A 12,430-nucleotide genomic window follows, 5' to 3' on the forward strand; every position below is an offset into this window, starting at 1 on the left:
AATGTTATGACTATAACTTCTGTTCCCTGAAGGAGAGGAACGAGGTACGACACATATAGTATTGGATATCACGCCCCCGCGTGGCCTGACTGAAGAAACCTCTATTCACGCCTTACGCCTGACGCATGTGAGGCCCTGCCCGCACATATATACCTGCGTCGCCACAGTCATTCTTCAGTTCGATAGCTGCTCTTCACCGAGCCCAGCTGCGCAACGGGGCAACCTAGTGTTGTACCTCGTTCCTCTCCTTCAGGGAACAGAAGTTATAGTCATAACATTTCGTTCCCTTTCAGTCGATTCACTCGGTACAACACATATAGTACGGGACATGTATACACGCCCCACAGAGCAGCCACCGAACCGGAGTCCACCTCCAGCACTTCAGTGCATCGTGGACCCAGCAGAAAGGACAGAGTGAGCCACCGAAGGGGCTGTCACATCCAAACGATAAAACCGGACAAAAGTGTGCGGTGATGACCAACTGGCTGCAGCACAGATATCACTTACAGATACCCCTTTAAATAAAGCCCATGATGCTGCCATGCCCCTGGTCGAATGTGCCCTCACACCGTGAGGCAATGGAAGACCCCTGCTGTTGTATGCTAGGGAGATAGCCTCCACAATCCAGTGAGAAAGCCGCTGCTTAGACAGAGCTTTACCCTTAGCCGGATTAGCAAAACAGACAAACAATTGGTCACATAAACGCACACTCTGTGTGCGGTCTATGTAAGTACGTAGCGCACGCACGGGGCACAAGAAATGTAACCTCCTCTGCTCCTTGGAAGGAAACGGAGGGGAACAGAAGCTCAAACGACATAGAGCTATAGGCTGCAGGGATAATCTTAGGCAAATAGGCTGCATTTGGGCGCAATGTAACCTTAGAGCCATCCGAAGCGAACTGAGTACACGAGGGATGTACAGATGCAGGTCGCCCACCCGCTTTGCAGAAGCCAAAGCGAGAAGTAGTGCTGTCTTATATGAAAGAAACTTCATATCTGCAGACTCAGTAGGCTCAAATGGGGGTCCACAAAGCGCCTCAAGCACCAAAGCTAAATCCCATGAGGGAACGCTGGGTTTAATCACAGGCCTCAGCCTGCGGACTCCCTTTAGGAAATGCATGGCAAGAGGATGAGCGCCTGGTGTCACTCCATCAAAACCAACATGGCATGGAGATATAGCGGCCAAATAAACCTTAACTGTGGAGAAAGAGAGACCCTTATCCAGCAGTTCCTGGAGGAATGTCAAAACATCCACAATAGAGCACTGAAATGGGAGTACATTTCGGTCTTGACACCACTGCTCGAAAGCCCGCCATTTGTAAGCATACAAACCCCTAGTTGACGACACCCTCGCACTCTGGATTGTTGCCACCACACTTGGGGGCAGACCCTTAGCTATTAGATTGGACCTTTCAACAGGTAGGCATGCAACCGCCACAGCTCTGGGCGCGGTTGAACCACCTCCCCTCCCGCCTGGGAGAGGAGGTCCCTGCGGAGGGGAAGCTGCCAGGGCCTCGCTGCCAGCAGACTTATTATCTCGGCATACCATGACTTCGCTGGCCAGTGAGGGGCCACCAGGATCAGAGAGAGACCCTGTCGGCGCACCCTCTCCAGAACTGACAAAATCATCTCCACTGGGGGAAACGCATACAGAAGCGTGTCGGGCCATGTGTGCGCTAACGCGTCCATCCCTAGGGGAGCGTTGTGGTCTGTCATGGAAAAGAACAGGGGGCAGTGGGTATTTGCTCTGGAGGCAAAAAGGTCCACTTCCACCCTGCCAAACCGGTCCCATATTTGATTCACCACCAATGGGTGCAACCTCCACTCCCTCACAACCAACCCGGGCCACCTGAACCTGGGGCCGGACCTCCTCTCCGAAGGAGATGGACAGCTAGCCGACTGACCTGCAGCACTGTAGGGAATGGGCTGTCGCCCCCTGGCGTGCCAGAGGGGAACGGCACCACCAGTTTGACCTGGTTTATTCATTTGGTATTGTTTTGGGTACAAAACGGAACCTTTATTGAGTTCAATAAATGCACATTTACAACATTCACACAGTGAACAGAAGGCACCAACACTGGGGCACTTGGGGGGGGGGGGTTGTGCTTGGGAGACGGTGTCAGGGGAGTGCAATGCTTCTCGCCCAGAACTAAACATGAACGCAGCCTCTTTGGCGGCAACAGATGAGGGGCAGCAGTGTCTCCCTGCTGCTGGAGCCCCTCCCGGCCCACTCCCGGAGCTAGGATGAGTGCGGCTTCTTCCTCCTAGGCGCTGAACCCTTCTGGAGGCCTGGTGGCGGACCCTTGCTCCAAGCTGACTGACGTGGGGTTTGGCCCGGCGCTTGCTGCTTCACCGGCTGGGAGCCCAAACTCGCAGGCGGCGCTGCCCTCTTGGGGGGAGGCGGCGGTGTCGGCTTGGCAGGCCGCTGCTGTTTCGCATCACGTCTGGGGATGATGCTGCGCAGGGCTTCTGTCTGCTTCTTTCTCAGCTCAGATTTTGTCTGAATAGCGTCAAGCGACTGTCCAAACAGGCCTTGAGCAGACACTGGCTCATCCAAATAAACAGCCCTGTCCCTCTCCGGAACGTCGGAAAGAGTCAGCCACAGGTGCCTCTGCGCAACCACTGTAGAAGCCATCCCTCTGCCCAGGGAGAGCGCTGCACAGCGGGACACGCGGAGGATGTAATCCGTAGTGACTCTAACCTCGTTGAGAAGAGGGGCCAGTGGACTGTCGGAAGGCATGAGTGACCCAAGCTCCGCCAGGCATATGGCTTGATATGTCTGGAGCATTGTGACCGAGCTCAGCGCACGGGCCGTGCCTGCCTGTGCCCGGTAAATTTTCTCCAGCTGCGACGCGGAGAACCTGCAGTGCTTGGATGGGAGTGTAGTGGGGCCGCCAACACCGTGGTTTTGGGCCGGGGCCAGATAGGCTGCCAGGGACGGCTCCATAGGCGGAGGGTTGACCAGACCCGCTTTTTTGGGTCGATCCAGGTCCAAATACTGTCCATAGCCAGGCACCGTGACGCGGGTAGACCGCGGCTTGACCGCGGCAGACTATTTTTAACAGTCGTCGGCTCGGGGGGAAGGAAAAATCCTGCAAACCGCGACGGTTTCTGAGCCGGTGGGGGAGAGGGCCACTCCACCTCCAGCTTCTCGGCTGCACGGCGGTACAGCGAGAGGAAGGATGTGTCGTCCTGGTCAACCGACGCAGCAGCGGCGGCGTACTGGCCTGACAACAAAGCCTCCTGTTCATCCTCCGACAAGCCGTGCACGTCCAAACCGATGTCCAGCACGTCATCGAAGCTGGGTCCCTCAACTCGGAGAGGAGGGGGTCCTGCCGTGAAACGGTTGTCTTCCCCAGCACTTTCTCCACAAACGTGACCCGCCTCTCCAGGGTTGAGCTCCGGAGCTGGCGACAAGACGCACAAGACCCGGGCTCAATCAACGGCCTCCTAGCATGGAGGACTCCCAGACAGACGGGACACGCTTCGTGCTGGTCCTTGTCGTACAAAGAGAAGCCGCACCCCTGAGGACAGGGGCGAACAGAAGACTTCTTCTTCGCCTGTTTAGGCTTGGTGCTCATACCGAGACACAAAACTCTTCGATGAATAGTACTTGAAAATACACACGAAATTAGCGCTCCGCGGGTAGCCGATGGCTAACACCAACAGGGGCTGTTAAGCTAATCTCGCGTTGGCAGTAGCCTATAGAACAGAGCTAACTAGCAGCAGCTAGCTAACCCACTCGGTAGAGGTGTTCTTAGCGAGGTGAAGAGCGTAAGAACTGAAGAATGACTGTGGCGACGCAGGTATATATGTGCGGGCGGGGCCTCACATGCGTCACCACAGATCATCTGCCTTAAAGGCGTGAATAGAGGTTTCTTCAGTCAGGCCACGGGGGGGGCGTGATATCCCATACTATATGTGTTGTACCGAGTGAATCGACTGAAAGGGAACAACTGTTTTTCAAACAAATACAACATGCTAACGTTATTAGCACAACCCTATGGCATTTTACATTGTTTAAATAAGCCTTAGTGACTAGCAGAGATTTCTTGTACTTATATGAAGCCAGGATAAATCACACACACGACTTAAAATGCCATTTTGTGGAGGCTTTATCGTCACAATTTACTGTTACCTTTCTGTGAAATTAAATTAAATAAAAGCTTTTTTTTTCCACTGAGGGAAAAGGGAAAAGCTTACAAAAAAGACAGGAGGTCTGCAGCACTACAACTTGTAGTTACATTCCTGGGGAGGTGCACATTAGGCGTATATGCTGTAGGTATGGCATAGATTCAACACAGAAGTATGAATCCTGTTTAATACGTTACATCTCTTTATTTGTTGCAATACTGAAGTGCAAAAACATTAATTCAGCGTTTTATTGGAAGAGAGTAACTTCCTGGAGTTTCTTCCTTTGAGTTTGTACCATGCATGTATAATAATAAATAGATATTGGACCCTAACATGGCGTCTATTCAGTCCAGTGACGTTGCTCGCCTGGTGCATGCAACAAAAAGATTCTAGCTTCTGGGTTTACTTCAGGGGTATGTACCCAACTGAACATGTACAGTAGTGTTTCTCACACTGGCCCCGCCTGCGAGTTCCTGCCCTGCTCATAGACTTTACATTTTGATGATTGTTGGCGCTTGTAGGTGTCCTGTCAACAGTTTTACAGGCCTCTCTTTAACAATGGTGGTCTGTGGGGAAAATGTCTTTGGACCGCAGGGGATTTTTCCACTGCAACACCCTGAGTGGCCACTGGGAAAAATAGAGGCAAGGCTGCGCTGTGTTTGTGGGGTCTGGTTTGTATGAATTAAACAAACGAGTTAAGTGCTAATGAGTGAGCATTAGCTGGCAGACAGACAGAGGACAGTGCCAGGCTGGCTTTGTTCCCCCTTTTTCCAGTCTTTATGCAAAGCTAACCTAACCAGCTGCTGACATTAACTTTGTACTGAGCTTACAGACAAAAGAGTGGTATTGATTTCTTCATTTAACCCTTGGCAAGAAATGAATAAGCATGTTTCCCAAAATAACTGACCATTTCCTTAACACACAATTTTATGCTAAACTTAGAACAGTCTTGGTCATTTCTGTCGGTGAGAACACCCACACAGTCCTGATGAAGCAACTCAGCTCAGTTTTAGTTTTAAAGTCTTCGTAAAAATATCTAAGGATGATTTTTTGTTTTTCCAAACTTGATTTTGGCTTATTTAGTCACTTATACTTAAGTAATAGAACAATCTTTTTTGGGAACCAAGTTTTCAGGAGCTTTAAAAGAAGACAGAAGGCAACTATAGATAAGATTTTTCCTTAAATTATAATGCATGTTTAAAAGAAACAGTTGAAACAAGCACACTTTACTGTAGCTTGTGATCCTTTGTAGCTGATAAGATTTATTTTGACATCATTCTCACATTAACGCAGCCTGTTAACTTGCATTGATCGCTGATTCTGACTCATGAAATGCAAGAGTGTCTGTGTTGTGACGTGGGATAGAGACTTGACATTAATCCTCACTAACTGGTGTACGTACTGTACAAGTGGGCGAGATGAAACGCCGCCTCACATGTATTGAAGCTGCGAGTGGGTTTTATTGAAGTGATGCTTGAGTACACACACAAGGGTGCTTGAGAGTCAATGTTATCGTTGTATACTGTCTGTGTTTAGCTGCAGTTCTTTATGTGTGTCGTAAAGGTTTAGTTTTATGTTATGATGTCTTGAGTATGTGTGTGAGTGTGTGTTTTGCTGGAGAGTGTTGTGTTTATTCGTTTCAGCAATGGTACACTGCCACCATGAACCTGCTGGGGACCTGGCTCACTGAACGCATGGATCAGCAGCTCCACGTCTACCAGCTAAAAATCCTCATCAGGATCACAAAGGTGAGACAGGAATCGCCTGCTGGGTCGTGAAAACACCTAGAATTCTTTGCGGAAAGCCTGTGATGACACATCTGTTTACTCCCGTAGAAAAAGTACCGGGACTTCCGCCTGCAGGGCGTCCTCGACTCCACCCTGAACAGTAAGATGTACGACACGGTGCGCAACAGGCTGACCGTGGAGGAGGCCACTGCTTCAGTGAGGGAAGGAGGCATGCAGGGCATCTCCATGAAGGACAGCGACGAGGAGGATGAAGAGGACGACTAGAGCCCGTACACTGACACCCCCCTCACCCTGACCCCCCTTTCACACTTTTGACTTTAGCCTGGTTACCGATGCATGTACCAACTCAGATAGCCACTCTAGGACCTCTTTGTCAGCTCGAAATGCCTATGAAGGAACTATTAACTATAAAAATAGTACTTATACTGAGGAAAAATCAAAATAAAAATGTTAAAAAATAACCATGATTGGCAGTTTAGCTGTGTCATGATAAAGATAGCACCTATCTTTGATCCATTCATTTCTAAATTCATTTCTATGTGTTACTAAGCAATATGGAGAACCATTTGTTTGACAATGTTGAGTGAGATTAATAGGTGTGTCCCTGTCCAATGCAAACCTATATGGCGCTTCTTTGTCGTATTCTACATTCATTAATGGTACATTGTCGTGATGATGAGTGTGTGGACCCTTTTCTTTGTCTTGTCCGTTTTTAAGTGAATGCCAACTGCTTCAAACTGAAAAATAATCCTCTGTATTTGTTTACGGCTGTTACAGATACACTGTCGTCTACTCACTGTTATTAACATCGACAGTAAGTCCAGACCTGCATTTTTATCATGTGTCAATGCTATGTGATCTTATCTCAATTACTAATTAGACACGGTTCAACAGGAATCATGAACTTCAACGAGTGGGTATTCTAGAGATGCAATATTCTCATAGCTCCATTTTGATAACTTGGGAGATTCTATTTTTATTTCAACATTAAAAGGCCTTGAAACAGGTTCTATTTTAATTGAGTTGCACTTTTACAGAGAAAAGAGCAAAAATATTTTTTTTTATTAAAAAAAAAAGTTGGTCTGTCTTTGTTCTGTAATTGTGTAGAATGAGATGTCTGGCATTTGTTTGGGTCTCACTGTTGTTTTGTATATATTATATAAATATATATATAAATATAAAATGCTGTACATTGCATTCTGAGCCATCGCTGCATGCCTGTGGGTTCCCACCCTCCCCAAACGCTTTCTGTTTTCTGTGTGAATTAGCTGGTGGATTCATTCTTGCTTTTGCCTTATGAAAGCCAACAGTTGTAATATGCAAGAGCTGTGGCCTCTAAATAAAAATTACTGTACATGTGCATCTGCTGTCATGTTTACTAACAGCATGTCCACCTCAGACACAATTACATCTGGGTTCTTTTTGGCAAATGTTTATGCGTAGAATAAAACATATTCTGTTGCTTTGCATCTTTTCGCTGTGCAGGAATGACTTCCTTTGGCATAGATTATATATATACACAGACAGTCATCAAAAGCTAAACAAATGTTACATTACTTTGATGAAGTAATTAAAATAGTTATATTACTTATTAAATTTTCAACAGGGTAACTAGTTGTCTGTAACCTTTTACATTTCAAAAGTAACCTTCCCAACACTGAGTACAGTACTGCAGAAACAAGGCTGGAAGAATCATTAAAAATCTCAGCCATCTGGATAAATGCCTTTTCACCCTGGTGAGATCTGGATGAAGGTACTGTTACGCCAGGCCAGCACTGAGAGACCGAGGATACCTTAGGCCACAGGATACTGGATAATGACCCTACCTAATCCTAAACATCGACTTTCATTTATTACTACTACTACAGATGGAAGGAACTGACAGCTAAATTTTACTGAAATCATATTTTATGTGTTCCTGTAACAAATTAATTAATTGACTGAGATATGGACCCAAAGGAAACTATACACTTTTATACTTCCTTGGATGGACTCTAGGATGAATAGGCCTAGAGCTGCTTTGGGAACAATGGGGATCCAAATAAACAATGGTAGTAATAAAGCTAAGGTTAGGCTACTTCCTCTTAAGAGTCATGAACACACAGATATGATTCACATATTTTTATAAACGACTATAAATCTGCTTAGAAATCATAGAACATGACGTTCCCTATAAGTTTACTTTGGTATCAAAGTAATCCAGTGGTAGTCATTAGTATGGTACATTTCTAACAGGAAATGCTAATAGCTAATTGGGCATAGCCTACTTGTCATTATTAAAATCTATGACTTTTAATGGTGTCAGTTTGCCAAAATGTAAACAAATATAGCTATGCTAACAGAACGGCTACAGGCTAACTTGCAGTTTCCATGGCAACAGGAGTTGCTACTTCTACTTCATTACATTTCAGAGGGAAGTACTGTAGATTTTACTCCACTACATTTATTCCATAGCTAAATTACTTCGTTACTGTACTGTGGAAGCATATTACTGCCACATCAGAAAAAAACAACAGTTGATCAGTATCATAAAATAACATGCAAACTTTTTAGCTTTAACAATATATTTTGACGTAGTGACAAAAACTTCTCTTGTTAAAAAAAGGAAATGAAGAAAAAGAAACTTTTCTTGCTATAATAATATATTTATCTTGCTTTACTGAGGATTTTTTCACAGTCCGCCAGACATGACGATTTTCTGTAGGCCAAGCATCACACTGGTTCCCTCGTCAAAAAAAAAAAAAAAAGGATTTTTCCATTGCATTTTGGATTATTGTCGAAAACAATCTCTGTGACCGAAAACGGTTTATGATACTTACATGTTTTGTTCAGCAAGATAATCTCTACAAATGAGCACCGCTTTCATGATTACTAAAGCCCAAATACAATCGCCAGAAGTAAAAAGCTAACGCTAGGCTATATACGAACTACACTACGGTCACATGACCTGACGTCACCACTGTAGACTAGTGCAGCCAGCTCGGTAGTCTGTAGCACAGACATACAGTACAGGCCAAAAGTTTGGACACACCTTCTCATTCAATGCGTTTTCTTTATTTTCATGACTATTTACATTGTAGATTCTCACTGAAGGCATCAAAACTATGAATGAACACATGTGGAGTTATGTACTTAACAAAAAAAGGTGAAATAACTGAAAACATGTTTTATATTCTAGTTTCTTCAAAATAGCCACCCTTTGCTCTGATTACTGCTTTGCACACTCTTGGCATTCTCTCCATGAGCTTCAAGAGGTAGTCACCTGAAATGGTTTTCCAACAGTCTTGAAGGAGTTCCCAGAGGTGTTTAGCACTTGTTGGCCCCTTTGCCTTCACTCTGCGGTCCAGCTCACCCCAAACCATCTCGATTGGGTTCAGGTCCGGTGACTGTGGAGGCCAGGTCATCTGCCGCAGCACTCCATCACTCTCCTTCTTGGTCAAATAGCCCTTACACAGCCTGGAGGTGTGTTTGGGGTCATTGTCCTGTTGAAAAATAAATGATGGTCCAACTAAACGCAAACCGGATGGGATGGCATGTCGCTGCAGGATGCTGTGGTAGCCATGCTGGTTCAGTGTGCCTTCAATTTTGAATAAATCCCCAACAGTGTCACCAGCAAAACACCCCCACACCATCACACCTCCTCCACCATGCTTCACAGTGGGAACCAGGCATGTGGAATCCATCCGTTCACCTTTTCTGCGTCTCACAAAGACACGGCGGTTGGAACCAAAGATCTCAAATTTGGACTCATCAGACCAAAGCACAGATTTCCACTGGTCTAATGTCCATTCCTTGTGTTTCTTGGCCCAAACAAATCTCTTCTGCTTGTTGCCTCTCCTTAGCAGTGGTTTCCTAGCAGCTATTTGACCATGAAGGCCTGATTCGCGCAGTCTCCTCTTAACAGTTGTTCTAGAGATGGGTCTGCTGCTAGAACTCTGTGTGGCATTCATCTGGTCTCTGATCTGAGCTGCTGTTAACTTGCGATTTCTGAGGCTGGTGACTTGGATGAACTTATCCTCAGAAGCAGAGGTGACTCTTGGTCTTCCTTTCCTGGGTCGGTCCTCATGTGTGCCAGTTTCGTTGTAGCGCTTGATGGTTTTTGCGACTCCACTTGGGGACACATTTAAAGTTTTTGCAATTTTCCGGACTGACTGACCTTCATTTCTTAAAGTAATGATGGCCACTCGTTTTTCTTTAGTTAGCTGATTGGTTCTTGCCATAATATGAATTTTAACAGTTGTCCAATAGGGCTGTCGGCTGTGTATTAACCTGACTTCTGCACAACACAACTGATGGTCCCAACCCCATTGATAAAGCAAGAAATTCCACTAATTAACCCTGATAAGGCACACCTGTGAAGTGGAAACCATTTCAGGTGACTACCTCTTGAAGCTCATGGAGAGAATGCCAAGAGTGTGCAAAGCAGTAATCAGAGCAAAGGGTGGCTATTTTGAAGAAACTAGAATATAAAACATGTTTTCAGTTATTTCACCTTTTTTTGTTAAGTACATAACTCCACATGTGTTCATTCATAGTTTTGATGCCTTCAGTGAGAATCTACAATGTAAATAGTCATGAAAATAAAGAAAACGCATTGAATGAGAAGGTGTGTCCAAACTTTTTGCCTGTACTGTATATACGTCTATATATATATATATATATATATATATATATATATATATATATATATATATATAGTTACATCTGTATATATAGTTACGTCTGTATATATGTCTGTGGTCTGTAGTCTCATTTAGCCACTTGTTAGCAACCGCCATTTCTAGAACACATAAACGCCTCAATGTTCGTGAATGGGGTATTTACTGGCATATTTGATGTTGTAGAGAAAAAACTGAAAGTCTCTTAAGCTTGTGTTAAACCACAGACCTTATTTCAGGCGTCTAAACAAAACTCCCTGACCTCAAGACGAGGAAACCAGGAAACCGTGAGTGGTAAAATGCTAATTCATTTCCGGTTTTTGGAACCGTCACGGTATACGTGATTATCTGTAGGCCTACTAATCTATTTTTTCTAGCATGACAGGCAGCAATACACTTCCATGCTCTACAATAAAATATTTTACATACAAAACCTGTGATCATACTCTGTAGTAGGTTATATAAAAATGTAAGAATATATGATGCATTGTGACAGACTAAACTACCTTACACTATATTAAGAATAATTTAAAAGGAGCTCCACCTTGATGAGCTACATTATCATTCCGCCTTTGTATTTATGCACCAATAATAATACAATGTGAGTCGTAAGAACTGCCCGTTTTCAGAATTCATACATGTAATGGTCAAACACAGTCTGAAAATATTAGTCAGCATGTACATGGATTAACAAGGGTAGGAGAGGCTGGATGTCACATTTACTAGCTCTTGCTCTCTAGAGGGTGCTGTTACCAAATGTTGATATTTTCAGAATTGGGGTCAGAGGTCACCACAGGGTCATTTCAGGAGGAAGACACTTGACATTGAGGTGAGAGGACTTTAGTGTTTTTCATGGCAAAACATAAATACCCAGCTCTTCTGTTTTTCTCTTCTAAGTTTAAAAAATATTACCATTAAAATGTTTGAAAGGAGAGATAACGCTTAGATTTTTTTTCTCAGCTAGGCCACAGCATGTGGTTATTATCTTAGTTGCTATAAAAAATCACTTTTGGTCTTTATACTGTTACAGTATATAAGGATGTAAAACTACTCATAGGAATGGTTTTTCTTGCTGATGTTCTCTCGATACACAAGCTGGTGAGGTTGTTGCAGTTTAATGAAAAATTTCAGTGAAGGTAAACCTTTTAAATTCATCTTTGGGCTTCTATTTTTTATTTTTCCCCACTGAAAATAGCATAGGGACAGCAGTGCAAGGGCACAATACATATTTGACAAATTTCAGTGAAGGTAAACCTTTTAAATTCATCTTTGGGCTTCTATTTTTTATTTTTCCCCACTGAAGATAGCATAGGGACAGCAGTGCAAGGGCACAATACATATTTGACAGCTTGAACAGAATAAGGAGAAGAATTCCAGTGTGTTATTTTCATGGCCTCGAAAAGTTCAATCAATATTTGTGAACCTGAGCTACTCTCTCTCAAACAAAGAAACCACAGAAGTCTCAAACTTGTGATGTCATCGTCGAGTATAAAGTTTGAAGCTGCTCCATAGACAGTGAATGGGGCCCTGATTTTGTGGCTCCACAGAATGTTTGTTTTCTTCTTTATACCTAAATGAACTTTAATGTAGTTTAATATCTAAGTTTGGGAACAAAGACCTGACTCGATCACGTCCCATTTCTGCCCAAAACTATTGAAACACACCTGATCTATTCTCTTCTGCTGTCTCAGTTCTCACACACCTCCCCTCCCCCAGCTCTTCCCCCCTCTTACATCTACCTTGTCTCTCTCCTGTCTGAGTGTAGGAACCACTGGGAGGCTCTGTCCTAATCTGAGATTACGAACAGACAGCTCCCCCACTCTGAGTCTCAACTCCCTTGGCTCCCTCCTGTGTTCCCTCATCCTTTCATCCCTTAACCTTTCATCCATTC

The 12,430-nt window shown here is 44.5% G+C and overlaps 1 protein-coding gene across 11 annotated transcripts in view; it reads left to right on the top strand.

Annotated features, from left to right (window-relative positions):
• LOC117256774 (calcium-dependent secretion activator 1) overlaps positions 1-6,329 on the top strand; it is a 101,046-nt gene extending 94,717 nt beyond the window's left edge. For all 11 annotated transcript variants that reach the window (XM_078168959.1, XM_078168925.1, XM_078168951.1 and 8 more), the window contains 2 exons: positions 5,777-5,881; positions 5,969-6,329. In XM_078168959.1, coding sequence (XP_078025085.1) covers positions 5,777-5,881; positions 5,969-6,145 — 282 coding nt within the window. In that variant the 3' untranslated portion in view covers positions 6,146-6,329. The remainder of the gene's footprint in view (positions 1-5,776; positions 5,882-5,968) is intronic.
• The last annotated feature ends 6,101 nt before the right edge of the window (positions 6,330-12,430 follow it).

The sequence above is a fragment of the Epinephelus lanceolatus genome, chromosome 1 (assembly GCF_041903045.1).
Source record: "Epinephelus lanceolatus isolate andai-2023 chromosome 1, ASM4190304v1, whole genome shotgun sequence".
Lineage (NCBI taxonomy): Eukaryota > Metazoa > Chordata > Actinopteri > Perciformes > Serranidae > Epinephelus > Epinephelus lanceolatus.